Here is a 17,806-nt window from a genome sequence, read left to right as displayed (position 1 = left end):
ATACACACTCTCATGGTTCTAACTCTTTTTAAGATATTAGACTTTGGAGATCGGCACTTAATAAGGAGAGTGTTGCAAATTAGCCTCCTGTATTTGAAAGTCGTGTACAACTGCCTTTATATTAGAATTGGGTACTAGATTAATTTACACGTACAAGCTTGTGATGACATATTTTTGTAAAAAAAAAAATTCTGTATTTGGATTGTGCATGAGTTAACAAACAGGCTTTACACGCCACGACAGCGTTAATAGGCATATAAAAACATGCAAAAGATATTTTCAGCATGGCATTCGTTGAAACCCATTTTTTTTTATATATGGTAGCATAGTAGTATACGTCAGTGGGTAGGTTACACAATTTGGAGTACTGTTCGGTCTAGTTTGACTGGCTTTGTCATCAATATTGCTGTCTATTTAGACGAGTAGGGAAATGCATGTCGTATTGTGGTGTGGTCATTAGAGATGAGGACAATGAGGGCAGGTATAATGACCTGTGCATCGCATCTACTGAGAGATATGCTGTTGTACAGATGTGAGAAGGCTGATGGTGCACACATGTGTGACAGGGATCTACTGGGACTGGGCATTAGGCTAGGAAAGGTGAGCGTTGTAAGCGTATGAGGTGATAGGAAAAGAGAGGGCAGTATGTCAAAAACCATGCAACCAATCCAGCAACGTTGGGGTCCTTGTGCGTATTAGTGAGTCAGGTACATTAGACCACCGTGCTTTAATTGTCTTTTTTCACCTGATTCCAGAAGGCGGTAGATCCACTGCGTAGGTAGGAGGGCAGAAAAGATCTTTCTGAGCTGTGGTGTTTTCCCGCACCATGGCTGCATGGTGCCGACTGCTTTCTGCCTCCGGTGCGGTTCTCCAGGCTTGACCCATTGCGCGCCCCTGGCCCTGCCAGACGGGGACCCTCTGAGAGTGCAGAGTTGGTACTTACGGCTTTAAGTGAGCTGTGGGAGATTCCCTCCGTTTATGCCGAGGCCCACATAGGTGTTGGTTGAGTCCATAGAGGTTGAGGCTCCGTTTCCCTGCGGAGAGACCATGACCTTCAGTTTGGGCCTCAGCTTTATCCCTCTTAGAACTGTGTCTCATTAATCGCGGCCTCTTGCGTCTCCCCGCTGGTAGTGTCGCAGAAGTGCGGACCGGAACAGTTCGCTTGGAGGCTCATTTAGGAAGCGACTGCCGGGAACTCTCTGTCGCTGCGGACATCTCCTCCTTTCCATAAATCTTGGCACAGAATCATACCCACAACTGTGCAAAAGCCTGCTCCATCCTCTCCTCATGGTGAGCCTGGTCTGTGAGTGTCGCTACAGTGGCCCTTAGATCGTGCTGAATTACATGGCTGTCGGCTGCTTCTCACAGTTGCGTACAAGGGAGCACTTCTGTGGGGACCGGGATATCCCCCACCGGTCCAAAGGGGGAAAGGCAGGGTCTCAGAACAAGCTGATAGTTTGGAGTCGAAGGAGCGGCCGTCCCCTCCGGCTCATGTGCGGTCTTAGGCCGCCGAGGCTTGTACCACTGGCCTCTTGGTGCTAGGCTTCCCAGACCTGGTCAAGTTGCAGGAGTTGCTTTTAGGAGCTCTGTTGGTCAGTTTGGCAATGAAAAAGTGGGTTTTACACCCCTGAAATGTATCAATATTAGGTTCTTGCCCAGGAGCTCCAGTTGCATGCTTCTGCCTCGGTCAGCAATCAGGCCCCACCCACCATGATGACATTTTTTATTTATTCTATGTATGATTTGAAAAGAGAGATATCATTATGGTCTATTTTATGGTTTTTAGGTAAGGATTGTTGTTTATGTGTTTTTAGCCTCTGGGGAACATTAGGTTTGCTAAAACGTGTGGTCACTTTGTATGAACATGGACCTGGCCTGTTGAGAAAACATCTACAGGTGATACTCATGAGCTGTAAGCCATAATCATCGCACTTATGACAAATCACGGCTTGAACTATCTTGCTTTGCATGTAATCTCATATATTAGTTTCCCCTTTTACGTTGCATTACTGAAATAAATGAACTTTTGCACGATATTCTAATTTTTTGAGTATCACCTGTACATCTAACTTACCAACTTTGCTTTTCAGTGCATATTCCCCAGAGGAATTCATGAGCTGTTTGGCTTTGTTTCTTGTTGTGGCATGACCAAGAGGGCCACTGCCCACTATAACCCTCATTGATTCCATGGCCACTGGGAATTTTGTGGATAAACATTTTGCTAGTCAGGAATGAAGCTCATTCACATCCATAAAGGGTTATATACATAAATAATATGTATTCTGTATGTGGTGCGCTTTACTGAATATCTCATTTTGCACTTTGGAGTCTTTTCATTAGTCAGCATTATATTTGCCTAACCAAACAGGACTACTGATTCACTACAGAGGCTGTAGATTCTGGTCCATTTCATCTGCCACCATTACCAAAGATAAAAGAGTCTAATATTTATTATTTGTTTTGGGTATATTGTAGAGATCATACAAGATTAAAGGTTTTGAAATGTAAACCCTTAACCATTAAGGGTTTTGGGTATTTTATACAGGGAGTGCAGAATTATTAGGCAAATGAGTATTTTGACCACATCATCCTCTTTATGCATGTTGTCTTACTCCAAGCTGTATAGGCTCGAAAGCCTACTACCAATTAAGCATATTAGGTGATGTGCATCTCTGTAATGAGAAGGGGTGTGGTCTAATGACATCAACACCCTATATCAGGTGTGCATAATTATTAGGCAACTTCCTTTCCTTTGGCAAAATGGGTCAAAAGAAGGACTTGACAGGCTCAGAAAAGTCAAAAATAGTGAGATATCTTGCAGAGGGATGCAGCACTCTTAAAATTGCAAAGCTTCTGAAGCGTGATCATCGAACAATCAAGCGTTTCATTCAAAATAGTCAACAGGGTCGCAAGAAGCGTGTGGAGAAACCAAGGCGCAAAATAACTGCCCATGAACTGAGAAAAGTCAAGCGTGCAGCTGCCAAGATGCCACTTGCCACCAGTTTGGCCATATTTCAGAGCTGCAACATCACTGGAGTGCCCGAAAGCACAAGGTGTGCAATACTCAGAGACATGGCCAAGGTAAGAAAGGCTGAAAGACGACCACCACTGAACAAGACACACAAGCTGAAACGTCAAGACTGGGCCAAGAAATATCTCAAGACTGATTTTTCTAAGGTTTTATGGACTGATGAAATGAGAGTGAGTCTTGATGGGCCAGATGGATGGGCCTGTGGCTGGATTGGTAAAGGGCAGAGAGCTCCAGTCCGACTCAGACGCCAGCAAGGTGGAGGCAGAGTACTGGTTTGGGCTGGTATCATCAAAGATGAGCTGTGGGGCCTTTTCGGGTTGAGGATGGAGTCAAGCTCAACTCCCAGTCCTACTGCCAGTTTCTGGAAGACACCTTCTTCAAGCAGTGGTACAGGAAGAAGTCTGCATCCTTCAAGAAAAACATGATTTTCATGCAGGACAATGCTCCATCACACGCGTCCAAGTACTCCACAGCGTGGCTGGCAAGAAAGGGTATAAAAGAAGAAAATCTAATGACATGGCCTCCTTGTTCACCTGATCTGAACCCCATTGAGAACCTGTGGTCCATCATCAAATGTGAGATTTACAAGGAGGGAAAACAGTACACCTCTCTGAACAGTGTCTGGGAGGCTGTGGTTGCTGCTGCACGCAATGTTGATGGTGAACAGATCAAAACACTGACAGAATCCATGGATGGCAGGCTTTTGAGTGTCCTTGCAAAGAAAGGTGGCTATATTGGTCAATGATTTGTTTTTGTTATGTTTTTGAATGTCAGAAATGTATATTTGTGAATGTTGAGATGTTATATTGGTTTCACTGGTAAAAATAAATAATTGAAATGGGTATATATTTGTTTTTTGTTAAGTTGCCTAATAATTATGCACAGTAATAGTCACCTGCACACACAGATATCCCCCTAAAATAGCTATAACTAAAAACAAACTAAAAACTACTTCCAAAAATATTCAGCTTTGATATTAATGAGTTTTTTGGGTTCATTGAGAACATGGTTGTTGTTCAATACCCCTACCTTGATACCTTGGATGTATTATGGAATTGTGCAATACCTAGTGTATTGGTCAGGGAACAGTCCCCACGAGTTCTCCTGGAACCTGCTGTTGAGGTCCAGTTTCCTACTCAAGTTTAGAGATTCCATGCTTGATTTCTTTGCAAGCCAAATGGTTCCCTCACAGAAAGCAGACCTCAAGTTGGGGTAGAGTCAGAAATGCTGTTATTGCCCTATTTTCCCTATGTGCCCTAACCTAAAGATTGATGCTGGGTGCTCAATCTAAACATGACTTGTATCTGTTAGTGATGGAGCACAATGCATGCATCAATTTTCCTCAGCTAAGTGTAGGTAAACATAAGTCACAACTATAAGAAACCAGCCTTCCTTGTCTTTAGTTCACGTTTGGAGTTTTGTCTTTATAGGAGTGTTTTGAGAGTATTGTGTATTTTTCGCTAGCTATTGATGATCACTACAACATCTCTAACTTTGATTTGGAGTTGTTTATATTATTTAGTTTCCATCTGCTTGAGATGTCTTTGTTTCAGTTAACTCCAACCACTCTAAGGTTTGTAATACATCTTGTTATCAGTTGCAGATATATCTGCATTTACTGAAAAAAACATGTTAGCACACTCTGAGACTGACAGCTGCTTTTTCCATGGTCCATCTCCTCCCATTTACCTGGTTGCTATACATTTTGCCCTACAAAGGTTGCTTTAAAATGTGTAATATAGGTGAATGTGTTAAAGCTCCTTAGACATTCTTATAAACAGATTATTTGACAATATTTATGTATCTATTATTGGAAAACCTACTGCATTTTAGGTATAGCAACATGATGTTCACAAAAATGCTATGTTTTGTCCTAAGTGAATGTGTTAAGGATTCATCTCAGATTTTAAATAAATGTTACACAATTGTTTAAACCAGAGATAATTTGCTACTGAAATGTTTTATTGGAAATTAAGTAAAATAATAACATGCAGTCCTTTCTGAATCATTTATTTTTAATTTTAGCTTGTACTGATAATGAGGGACATCCCCGTTCTCCAGGAGAAGTATGGAATTCATCAACCAAAAGATGTTGTATGTTCAAATGTTTAGAAAATGGGACTGTGGTGGCTATAGAACCTGACTGTAGTCAGCAGCCAGTGCCGATGTGTGAACAAGAGGGTGAGACACTTATCAGTGTCTTTGAAGAAGGAGTCTGCTGTCCAAGAAAAGTGTGTGGTATGTAAGTCCTTACATCAAGCATTCCAGTGTAAAAATTAAGTCCGATTATGTAGATACACCATCATAACAATATGGCTCTGGAGAGGTTCATTGTCACTCTGCTCATGAATCAACAGAATCCAGATACTTCTTGCCTTAAATGAATTCTCCTTTACCTGGTGGTCCGGCAAGGGGAAAATACCTGTGCTTTGGGTGACATATCTCTATTATCTACTCCTTCCTGGATTCTAAGCAGAGAACATCAGAAAGTAGCATGGACGAGAACTGTGCCACACAGAGCATAACTGTTTAGTTTTACTCCAGATAACCAACAACCCCTAACTTGGGCAAAGAGGACTAAGTGGTGTTTTACCAAAAATATATGTGTATGGCATCACCTACTATTTTAAGTTAAGTATTTTAATGATAAATCATACATACACCAGGTGGAGTATCTGTAGCTTATCTTGTGTCTTAAGGTAAGCTACAGATGTTCCACCTGTTGTATGTATGATCAGGGGAGGGATGGCAGCCTTAGGCCTGAGGGGCAAATCTAGTCAAGTGGCCCATTGCATAAAGAGGAGAGTAAAAACACCTTCCCCATGTGATTGAAACGGGGGACAGTCACCTAAACAGACACACTCACTGAAAGGCACACACGCTTGTTGATTTGGCGCACACACTTACTGAGAGACACAGTCACATGCACACACACAGACAGACACACTGTTACAGGCATACTGACTCACACAGACTGACATTCTGACACACACACAGGCACACAGGCATACAGGCTGACACACACACATAGACAGACATACTGGCACACACAAAGACAGACATACTGGCACACAGATAGACATACGGACACACACATACACCCAAACTTGACACTTTTAAAGCCAGTAGACAGGGGCTGAGTAAGGGGACTGGGCTGTAGTAGGGGGATAGGGGCTGTAGTGGGGGATAGGGGCTGTAGTGGGGGATAGGGGCTGAAGTAGGTTGATTGCTACAATTTGGGAAAGAGGCTGTGGTGTGGGTAATATGGGATGCAATTGGGGGAGTGGAGCTGTAGTGGGGATGTTGTGGGGGCTGTGGTGAGGAGGAGGGAGAGGAGCTGAGAGGGAGGGCAGGGGCTGAGGAAGGGGGACGCGGCCCCTGTGTATGATTATTGATTTTATTGGAGTTTTGTGTGGGGATTCCACTCAGGTGTTTAGAGCATTCACTGGTACCATTCACCCTTAACTGTGTATTCTATCAACTACAAAGTATTGTAATGAAGTGGATTTTATGTTGAGCATTTTAATTTTGAGTTTATAAGTTCAATCGTGTCATAAATTGGAGTAAACAAATTTCTAAAACATAAAGATCCATTAAAAAACGTATTGACAGGTAGCATCACTGAATACGAACAGTGACTATGTACCGTCATTTATGCAGTTGGAACCCTCAATGGAGAGAAGTGAGAAAAACATCAGTACATAGATGGGCTGAACCCCTGAAATTCTTGCATATATTCAGAGTTTATGTGACGCAGAGATGTTAGACATTAAGAGCACTGAGAGGAGCGAGTATGACATAAATAACGAGAGGGCCTGCACCTGAAATTAGAGGCTATATTGAATTCAGTGATGCAGAGGTTTTTGTAGCTAAAAGCAAGTGGCACAGAAGAATAATTTATGAAGGTGTGCGTCATACAATGAGTTGACACTTTACATAGTGTCAATATGTGACATTCAACATAAATTGTGCGACATTGTGAACATTACATTTTGACGTGACTGACATGTCCGAGATTTATAAAGATGACACTATGTGTTCTACTTTTTGACCTGCGTCATAAAGCTTTCGATATTGTAATAGGATACCTTTTTTTTTTTTTTTTACACCACTGTGTAGAAATAGAACATTTTTATAAAACTAAAGTAAATAGTGAATATCCATAAATGCCTTAATATGTGAAGCTAAGGATCAGGACAGACACAAACATGTGAAAAAAGATTGAGCTATTTCATATAATGTAAAATTAATAACCTTAATTAAACTATTATTATTAGCAAAAACAAATTTGGTGACAATGCATTTTGGGCATAAATATCTGACCTACATTTAACATTACTGTTGTAAATTCTTAATTTTCTAAGCAATTCATTTGATAAATTATTAAAACATTTTTTGGCAGAATGCAATATGTCTTTATGTGAGAAGTCTGTAACCTGTAAACCTGGAGAAAAACTCGTTGCTGACTACAGTCCAGGAACCTGTTGCCCCAAGTTTTGCTGTGGTGAGTATTATTCTTTAAAACAGAATCCTTATTATACTTTTTCTGTTACGAGGGTTACTCCAACAAAATTATATCTCTCATTCTTCAACTTTATGTATCTTAATTATTATGTTTAAAGGAACACTCCACTGCCCAAATAAAAATAAATAAAACATTTTTTCAAATAATAATAAATAAATAACGACTCAGCAGACATACCACTAATGGAAACATGCCTATATTTAATAATGCATGTTTCAATTGGAGGTGTACCTAAAAACAAATTGCAAAGCCTCCCCCTACTTCCCTGTCCCAGAATTACTGTGGCTGTCCAATCATAGACTTCAATGCAGCTCGATGAGCAGTCTTTGCAAGACAGTTGTTCTGGTCGATTTCCTGCATTTTGAGTTTAGCTCCAAACAACCAGGAAGTAACAGGACCTAATGTCTAACAGCACTGTTTAAATACACATTTTCAGGCCAGAGGCACACCCCTCTGAACCTGATGGCACACAGGGTGACAAATGACAACAACCAATAAGGACAAATTGCATCTTTTCAAACCCTCCCCTCTAGCCTGGAGATAATCAGTTCCAACGGTTAGAATAACTTAATTATCTCCAGGTACAGGCAATATTCTAACTGTTACAAATACATGAAAACTGTATAAAAATATATAACTCAGACATCATGTTCTTTAATATACCTATTCAACATATCCCCAGACAACTTAGATCTGAGCACACAAATTATACGAAAAGCGCTCAGATCTCACGAATGGTATGGGAATGCCATGGGGATAAAAAGTGTCTAAAGGGCTGTTCAGCAATTAACAAGCCAGAAATCCTTCACCATAATGTCCTGCATGAGGTCGGTATATCCTTCTCAGTCTTAAAATACAGAACGGCATAGCGTTTGGTATTTTATGTTCAAACGGACGGGGCACGGAGAATGTCAGCGGGGTTCGCATGAAACAGTACCTGGAAATGGTACCAGGCGGCCAACGGCCAAGTCCCGCTGGAGTGTTCAAAATCAAAGATGGCCGCTTCCAAGTGTCCGTTCGAACGAACGCCGACCACCCTGTCGACTGTAATTATACTGCGGTTAACCACAAACCGCATCTCCAGGGTGGTTGAAGAGGGGCACACGCCTCAGGTAGGGTGGTCGTTCATTCGACAGTTTATTCGGTGTTCCGTTCGCCCCGCCAGGTGTTCGTGCATACGAACGCCGACCCCCCTATCGACTGTAAATTATGCTGAGGTTAACTGCAAAATGCAACTCCATGGTGGTTAATGAGGGGCCCACTCCTCAGGTAGGGTGGTCGGTCATTCGACCGTTCTTTCGGTACTCCGTTCGGCATAGAGAAGGTGAATGGGGTTAATTGGCGGCACATGCCAGGGGCCGGGTGGTCGGTCATTCGTACAGACGAATTACTTGATACAATGTTTCATGAGTTTTTAATAACCAAATAACAAAAGTGTAGCAGACAGAGGGGACTTTGTAACATCAATATTTTAGGTTAATGCTTTGCAATTTCACCCAAACATGTTTTTGTGTGTCCAACTCAAAGTTTTGTTCCTTAAATAGAATGTGACCCTTCTGCTTGTCCTCAAATGCCACGTCCAAAATGCAAAGAAGATCAAATGACGGTTGAAGCTCGAATGGGTGATTCTTGTTGTTTCTCCTATATTTGTGGTAAGAATATGAGACCATTTATATGTATGTTGCTGTTTATGTTAGTTGTACTACAGTGCATCACCTGGAGAAGAGGATGATATTGTCATGGAATGTGCAAGTGTATGCCACTGGCTATTATGTTTTACAAAATATTATAAAAAAAATCATAGTGTATTATTACTTTCTGGAAAGATGTGTTTATTTTTTCAATAGAAACATTTTAAAACTTTCAGTTAGTTAGAGAATAGATAATTGGTTAAAATTGCTAATTAATGATAGGTAGAAATAGAAAAAATAGTTATTTATCTATGCAACCTCCCACTGTATATTTACCGATGTTAGCATTCTGGTTAGGTAGTTGTCAGGGCTTTAGGTGCCCTGTGCGAAAAATCTTCACAGCGGAACTCTCTGGCCATACTCCGTTATCCAATACCTCCCATCATTTTAAACATCCCAGTAATGCGCATAGTAGTGTAACACTTTAAAACGGCTATAAAATACATGCATGTTGTATGTCACAATCAGAGGGTTCCACTGTTCTAAACATTATGAATGAGGTAACTTGTCTCTTTATTGTGTCTTTGGGGGAATGTGTGCTGAAGTATGTGTGTTGGAGGGAAATGGGTGATTTTGTGTGGTACATTGGAATCAGGGCCGCCATCAGGGGGTGACAACCTTGACGGCCCGGCGGTCCTGGGGGGCTCGGACTGCACAGGTAATCCTCTACATGCCCGGGCCCCCAGCCCTTCAATCTGCATATATATATAGCGATATATAGTGTGTAATTTGAATAGAAATGTCTAGAGAGATTTTTATATATTGGTCTATCTAAACATTTTGGTTGAAGCCTTACCTACTATAGTGTGACTTGAAAAAGGACTAAAAAGGTGATACATAGAATAGAAATGTATTTGAGAGCATCAAGTCACAAAAATTATTGCATTGCTCTTAAGATGCCCTTGTAGACATAATGGATACTAAAGTTTACAAAAATAGAAAAAAATGTTAATTTGTAAAAATGAATTTGCCAGACCCACATGTCCAAATATTTTTTCACATGCTTTACAAAAATGTAAACATACAGTTGGGCTCGGTTTGCAAATTTTTATGTGAACCCGGCAGAGACGGAACTGTGTGCTACTGTGATAATGTACAAACTGTTAATAATGATTTATTTTACACATATGTAGTTTGTGAATCCTGTACAGAACCTGTTCCAGTTTGCAGTGATGGAGAAATTCTTACTGTTGATTTGAACACCACACATCAGTGTTGCCCTCATTATATGTGTGGTAAGAAAACTTTTACATTTAATGAATACTATATACACACTATATGAAAACTTATATGTACAGTATTTTACACAAAAATTAATGTTTGCTATGTATTATATTTATATTGTTTAGTTTGTGACGAGAATCTCTGTGCTACACCAAAGCTGGATTGTTTGGGTGACACCAAACTGGTTAAGAAGAAAAGTCCTGCGAAGTGTTGTCCTGATTGGTCGTGTGGTCAGTACCTTTCTTTATCTAATTATTTAGTTTTTTGGGTGTTTTATAAGATTGAAAGGTTAGGCAAAATGGAGTGTGTTGGATGGTGATTTATAAAGGTTTATAAAGATATACATTGTTGGTTACAAATACTAAAAAAATACAATCTCTACAGAAACCAATGGAATTCCAGTAACAAAAAGTACTATTGCCCAGAATGCAATGGTTTGAGTTTGTATGTGTTTTTCTGATCTTCCATTTTTCTTATAGAATGTAGCTGTCAAAATCTGACCACATTGGAATGCCATTTGGTAAGATTATTATCTGAAGTCAAATTTATTGTTAAATGTATTATTAATGCACTAAAATATGTTTTCTTCCACAGTGTGGTGACAAGGTACACGGTTTAAATATTCTTAAAGAAAAACTGAAAAAACAGCACTGTCCTACCAGGAACCAGTGTTAATTTTGTCGACTTACAATTTTAGTCAAAGTTTAGTCGACTAACAATTTTTGTGATTTAGTCTACAAAAACTAGACTAAAACTAAAACAATTCAGATGACTAAAATACGACTGAAACTAAGATGGATTTTTAGTCAAAAGACTATGACTTAAACTAAATTGAAATTTGCCACCAAAATGAACACTGCACAGAGGGGCTGGGGAAGGGGAAAAAGAGTCAGATAGAGGCTTTAACTAAACCCATTATATTTTAGTCGTGCCAACTAAAATCTTCTTACAATTTAGTTGTCTAAAACTAGACTTAAACTAAAAGAATTCAGATGACTAAAATACAACTGAAACTAAAATGGCTTTTTTTTTTGTCAATAGACTATTACTAAAACTAAATTAAAATTTGCTGCCAAAATTAACACTTCCAGGAACAAATCTATACAGACTACACTCTACACCATCTACACCATCTAAAAGACAACAATCTAAAACTGCAAGCATGCATTGGAGACATCACAGTCATTGCATGTTCATGTGTTTGACATCAAATCTGATATTACACTTGAGAACAATTAGTTACACAATTTTGTTTGTGTGAGAAAACACTGATTAGCTGAGATTCGTCAGCTACTTTCCACCAGTTGAGTTTAGGTATTTCCTTAAAAAAAAGTAGTTCCTATTCATAACCATAGCAAGTCTACCAGAATACTATAACATGACTGGTCAGAGCGTGCCACTTCGCCGGCATTGCCAAATTTCACATGTATTCATTGAAAAATACATACAAATAATGGAAGCATGTGCGCTGTTGGTAATCTTTATTTTTGATTCTTTCTGCCAGGAAGCATTTGATACCATTACTCTTTATTTTAATATTCGACAGGGGGAAGTGCTGAGAAAGGATGTTGAACATCAGAGTACTTGTGGATGTACTCACTACTTTTGTGGTAAAAATAAATTCATTTGTCTTCCTAATTTCTACCTTGCCTGCCCTTACATCAATTTACTAATCAATAATGTGTGTCATCAAGAGCTAATTTTGAGATAAATATGGTGCAATTATGATAATGTGTATATTTCAAAAAAGTTATCATTTGTACACACATCAAGGATCATTTGAATGCACGTCTGTTGTCTCTTTTTCTATATATTCAATTTCATAGGGACCAGTTAGGACCGCTGACTCTTCTGAGTTATCAGTTGGCTCTAAAGTTATAAAATACAAAGAAATGCACAAAAAAACTCTCCAACTGAGTATTGCAATATCTAGATATGCATGCAAAAAAATGTTTCAGGTAATTGGGAGATGGTTTTTCAGTTTGCACAATTTTAGTCTAAAAATGTAAATGAGGAGATTCAGCTATGTGATGCATGTCCAACCACTTTGATATTATCGCTTATATGCAAATAAAGTCACATGTTGTTCTTTCTGCTATAATTCACAACAATAATGAATGTAAAAAAAAAAAACAAGCCTGTGGGACTCAATATGACCCAACATTTCCTGCAAAAACCTGATTCTCCAGTGTCTCCCCCTGTGGGCAAGAAAAGAAATAAAGAGGAGAGGGTAGATTACTGTTCACCCTACTTCCTTCTCCAATGGTTAGTAGGTGGGAGCTATAAAACAAAAAAAAAATAGTTTAAAGCCTCCCTTGTTGTTAAATGGGGGTCATATTTTTATACTTTTTAATGTGGATTGTTAAAATCTGGGCCTGGATTTTAAACATTCCAATTCAGGCTTGTTTAGAGTCTCCTCTGCAAAATATTATACAGTGTAAAGAATTTACAATTTTTGCAGTATGAAAGGCCCCACACACAGCTGAAAATATAGATTTTTTTTACTTCTCCTCCTTTTTCCCTCTATTGGTCTCTTCTCACTTGATTTGTGAATACAATCAACATTTAGTTGCTGTCCCCTAACCATCACTCATCTTTTTTTCCATCAATCATTCTTTTTTTGGCACCAATAGTAGAGCTCCGAATTGTGAAACAGACAAAATGACTCATTTTGTGATTCGGTCATATGGTGACTTGGAATTTGGAGAATCGAATGACTACCTGGTCACCCAAAAATCAGGAGGAATATCGATTTGCTTAAAACAGAATGCACAATGCTATTAATTTCTTAAGGATACTACTGGTTATGTAACAATTCGTTGATAACGGTGTTATATTGGAAATGTTATATATATGGGTGTGTAACTGCAAAAAATGGTAGTTTATGAAAATAGAATAAATTCATATATCCACCTAATTTCTATCTTTATTGATCTAATCTGTCTCTCCAACTAGTGTTATCTAGCTATTTTTATGCAATCTATTTTCTTTATTTTATCTACACTATCTAGATATCATTGTCTATATTTATCTGCTTATCTGTCTGATCAATCAAAAAATAAATGATACTTCTCTTTTCAATCTGTAAACTTCTTTTGTTAAAGAAAAAGAAGAAGTATGTGTATTCCAGGAGACCACTGTCCTACATCCTGGCCAGTCGCTCATACAGTATTTAGATGGAGAACTTTGCTACACCGTGCAGTGTTTACACGAGAAAGATCAAAATTCTGGATTTCACGCCATGGAAATTTCAACTGTGAATTGTTCAAAACAGTGCGCGCCTGTAAGTGTACAGACAAAGACAATGATGATTGAAATCTCAATTACTTGATTTTAAAATCTAAGTAATATTTACATTTCTTGCAAATGTGGGGACGGATCCTCTAAGCAGAATATGGGTTTACTCTACTTACTGAATAGCAAGAATTCTGGAGGAATTTCTATTCCATAAGCAGAGCAAACCTTTTCTCTGCTATGACAAATTTGAATGAGATTAACAATAGATCTCTAAAAGAAAAAAAGGAAATGTGTGTTAGTTAACAAACATTTTTTATTGATTTACTATAAATTATTTATAATATATATATATATATTATAAATAATTTTCTTTGGCAAAATATTGGATGACAACTGGAACAAAAACAAATCAAATCCTGTTTGTCAAAATATTACATTTTATTATAAGTTGACATACTTTCTAAAACACCATCGCTTTTTGCAGTTATGGGATTCTGCTATGATGCATATAAACAGCAATCTCTTCTTTTTTTCCCCACAGAATCAAAAATATATTTCCTCTTCAAATCACCAGATGTGCTGTGGAACCTGCAAAAATATCTCATGTATTTTCTACAGTGATAATGGCACAGAGGCAGTTTACGAGGTACGTGCATTCACTTGAGCAACATAAATGTATATCTTATTATATATACTTTGTTTTCTAAAAAAATGTAATCAGCATTTATGGGGGCGGAGTCTGACCACCGAGCTGTGCGGTCGCAACTGGCACGAGCTCCGGACCAGCGGGCAGAATCGGGGGTCAAATCGACGGCTGCCAAGCCAACACTCACCCAAGGGTGCCCCGCCGAACCCACCGACACCACCCCGGGAACGTTCCGAGCAGGAATCGCGGAGATCCAAATGCGGCCTACTGGGGCTGCAGCAGAGGGGAGGCGGATGCTCTCCTCGGCACTAAAGCCTACACACGACCGTGCCGCAACCTACCCCCCCACCCCCCTGGACCGGCGGGGGATATCCCGGTCCCCACAGGACACACAAACCTGATGGAACAGCAAGCAGATTGGTAACAGAGCACAACAGGGCAACTGACCCAAGAAGATTAGCCAAAATGGCCGACCAGCATCCAAATGGAAAGCGGAGCACCCATACTGAGGCACATGTGTCCCCTATGGAACTCTTCGACCGGCTCTGCACAATCCTCAAGAGAGCACTATACAGCAGGGTAGCAACCCACAGACAAGCTCACTTAATGGTGGCTTCGTGGTACATCCAGCAGCAAAGCGCAGCCACTACAATCAGGTACCACGAGCTCCCAAGATGGCCGCTCGAAACAACACACATCGCCGGGCTCTGAAACAGGGCAAAACACTAAGCCCATCAGGTACAAGCCTCTACCCTCACATAAATAGAGCCATGAATGTGAACCAAGCGACGCACACACATCTCCAGCCTGACCGGAACCCTGGCGACCAGCGCAACATGAAGCCCATCTCCCCACTTGAAGCCACAATACAAGTAGCCACGTGGGCTCACAACATGGGGGGCACCGCCAGATTGGTCCTTCGAGAAGGAGACACCGGGCCCTACGGCCGCACTGCCAGGACTAGCTGTCTCAACGCACGGGACTTACCAACGCTGGGCATAGGCTGAACTGCCCGCCACGCTGCCCCAAAGGTATTTCCGACCTGGACTGTGACGAACTCTCACTACAGTGGAATACCCAGTCTCAGACATCTCACACAGGTCAACTGCAGACTATGCCTCCATTCCACCACAGCCTCTAAATGACAACGCTGGCTCTACCACAAAGCGTTATCCTCATTTGCAGCCTATGCCCACTATGGGACTAAACATGATGCTGATTACTGTAGTCTTTCTCTCTATAATTTTTATTTATGCTTGGTTACCACTGGCAATCTGCCCTCAATCAAATGTACCTAAATTCAGTTAATTGCCAATAATGCAGCCTACCTTAGCGAAGATAGACCACCATGCTCAGATAGGCGCAGTGACTCTACTTCGTATTTGCAACAAGGTCCAACGTGGTAGTTAACATGGTGTTTAGCATGTGTGGGGAGCTAATGTGACAATCTGTTTAAAACTGTCTAGCATATTAGACAATATAGACAACACTAACTCAGCACTGTCAAACAATGTCTAGCTTACTTTACTCTAGCAATTTCACTATTTAGCCAAGCTTGTTACAATTATATCTTATTAATATGGTCTAAAGTTCAATTTCCTTGACCTAGCATGTATTTGCTCAGCAAGTAATGTCATGATCATTGACCTTTGCAGCGTGTACCTTAACCAGCCACTCAGGGACCTCACCTAAAAATGTTAGTTGAATGTTCAGTATAACCCATACTGCCTTTATGTTTCTATGCCTGTATCCTTCATGTTATATAAAAAAAAAAAACAACAATGTGCTGTCTACACTGCAAAATGGTATAAAAAGCGTGCAGAAGCTGTCGTGGCTCTGCATGCCTGTTGTAAATCTGTGCACATGCAAAAATAAAGAATTATAAAACTGCATTTATTTTTCTCAAAAACTTTGAAATACGATGAACTAACAAAGATATTGGAAATTTCAACCAAAATATTCTCCAAGACAGTTATTGACCCAGATGGTCTATTTTGACCTAAAATTTGCAGTTTTCTTAAGAATTTTCCACAATTCCTACTGGATAAACTCTAGACCCTTTTGCCATCCAATATTAGCACACGTATATTTTAGATCACTTTAGACTTCGAACTAGAGTAACTATAAACCTATATTTTATATGCATAAGGACAAATGATGTATATTAACTTTGTACAGTACATCCCCAATCTAATTTTGAGGGAATACAAATTATTGCTAATATTCAATCTATTTTTCAGGTGGGAAATTCGTGGATTTCTAACTGCACCAGATATGAATGCACAAAGACAGCTGCAGGAGCAATGATTCTAGGCTCCAGTGTTACCTGCCCTCCTTTTAATGGCACTGAATGTCTAAAGGTTTGTGTTATCATTGATAACAGAACACGTATGTGAATGAATATCAATGTTTATAACATATAAGTATCATGGAATACCACTTTATATATCATTTTCATTTTATTTCACTATAACCATTTTGTACAGTAAATGTAAGCTGCCCTACCGGAAAATGACTGGGTTTATGAACCTTGGAAACTAGCTATTTACATGCTGAATTTGAAAACTCTATTGTTTAAATTATTCATAAAATGATAAACTTAGCTATATACTAATAAACTTATCCCTCTCAACAAATTTGCAAAAAGAACGATTTGATTTGCTAAAAGAATGATCCTATTTGAACTTCTCTCCGAAAGCTAATTAGTTTGCTCCAAACTGTGGGTTTGATTTAATATTGTTGGATAAGCTTTTCAAAGTATTTCTGACCCTATAGTGTTAAAACCACCATTTAGCCCCTCTGGCCCCACCTTACCTCCCTAAATATAGTAAATTCTTACTTGTATTCTGGTCAGAAGCTGATGGCTTTGTCCCTGTCTGCCTATGGAACTGCCTGTGTTTGCTGACATCATCAGAAGTGTGGTCTAAGCCAATCACAATGCTTCCCCATAGGATTGGCTGAGACTGTCAAGGCAGATCAGGGGCAGAGCCAGCACAAGTCAAACACAGTCCTGGCCAACCAGCATCTCCTCATAGATATGAATTGAATCAATGCATCTGTATGAGGAAAGTTCAGTGTCTGCATGCAGAGGGTGGAGACACTGAATGGCTGTGGTGCTTACTCTGCAGCACTGCCCAAGGAAGCAGCTTTAGAAGCCATCTACAGAGTGGCTAATGGAATTATCACTAGGCTGTAATGTAAACACTGCATTTTCTCTGAAAAGACAGTGCTTACAGCAAAAAGCCTGAAGGGAATGATTCTACTCACCAGAACAAATACAATAGGCTGTAGTTGTTCTGGTGACTATAGTGTCCCTTTAATATTGCTGGAAAACATTTTAAAATGTTTTTATTTATTTTTTTAAATATAAAAAATTATATAATATATAAAAAAATAATATAACAACAATATACAAAATATTACATAATTAAAGGAACACTATAAGTACAAAA

The 17,806-nt window shown here is 39.5% G+C and overlaps 1 protein-coding gene across 1 annotated transcript in view; it reads left to right on the top strand.

The window, feature by feature from the left end:
- Positions 1–17,806, top strand: part of OTOGL (otogelin like) — a 135,699-nt gene that overhangs the window by 107,092 nt on the left and 10,801 nt on the right. The window contains exons 45-54 of the mRNA XM_063447147.1: positions 5,057–5,269; positions 7,434–7,535; positions 9,101–9,208; positions 10,381–10,482; positions 10,597–10,701; positions 10,951–10,991; positions 12,018–12,081; positions 13,576–13,754; positions 14,250–14,354; positions 16,595–16,714. Coding sequence (XP_063303217.1) covers positions 5,057–5,269; positions 7,434–7,535; positions 9,101–9,208; positions 10,381–10,482; positions 10,597–10,701; positions 10,951–10,991; positions 12,018–12,081; positions 13,576–13,754; positions 14,250–14,354; positions 16,595–16,714 — 1,139 coding nt within the window. The remainder of the gene's footprint in view (positions 1–5,056; positions 5,270–7,433; positions 7,536–9,100; positions 9,209–10,380; positions 10,483–10,596; positions 10,702–10,950; positions 10,992–12,017; positions 12,082–13,575; positions 13,755–14,249; positions 14,355–16,594; positions 16,715–17,806) is intronic.

The sequence above is a fragment of the Pelobates fuscus genome, chromosome 3 (assembly GCF_036172605.1).
Source record: "Pelobates fuscus isolate aPelFus1 chromosome 3, aPelFus1.pri, whole genome shotgun sequence".
NCBI lineage: Eukaryota > Metazoa > Chordata > Amphibia > Anura > Pelobatidae > Pelobates > Pelobates fuscus.
This window is presented reverse-complemented; position numbering and strand designations above follow the sequence as displayed.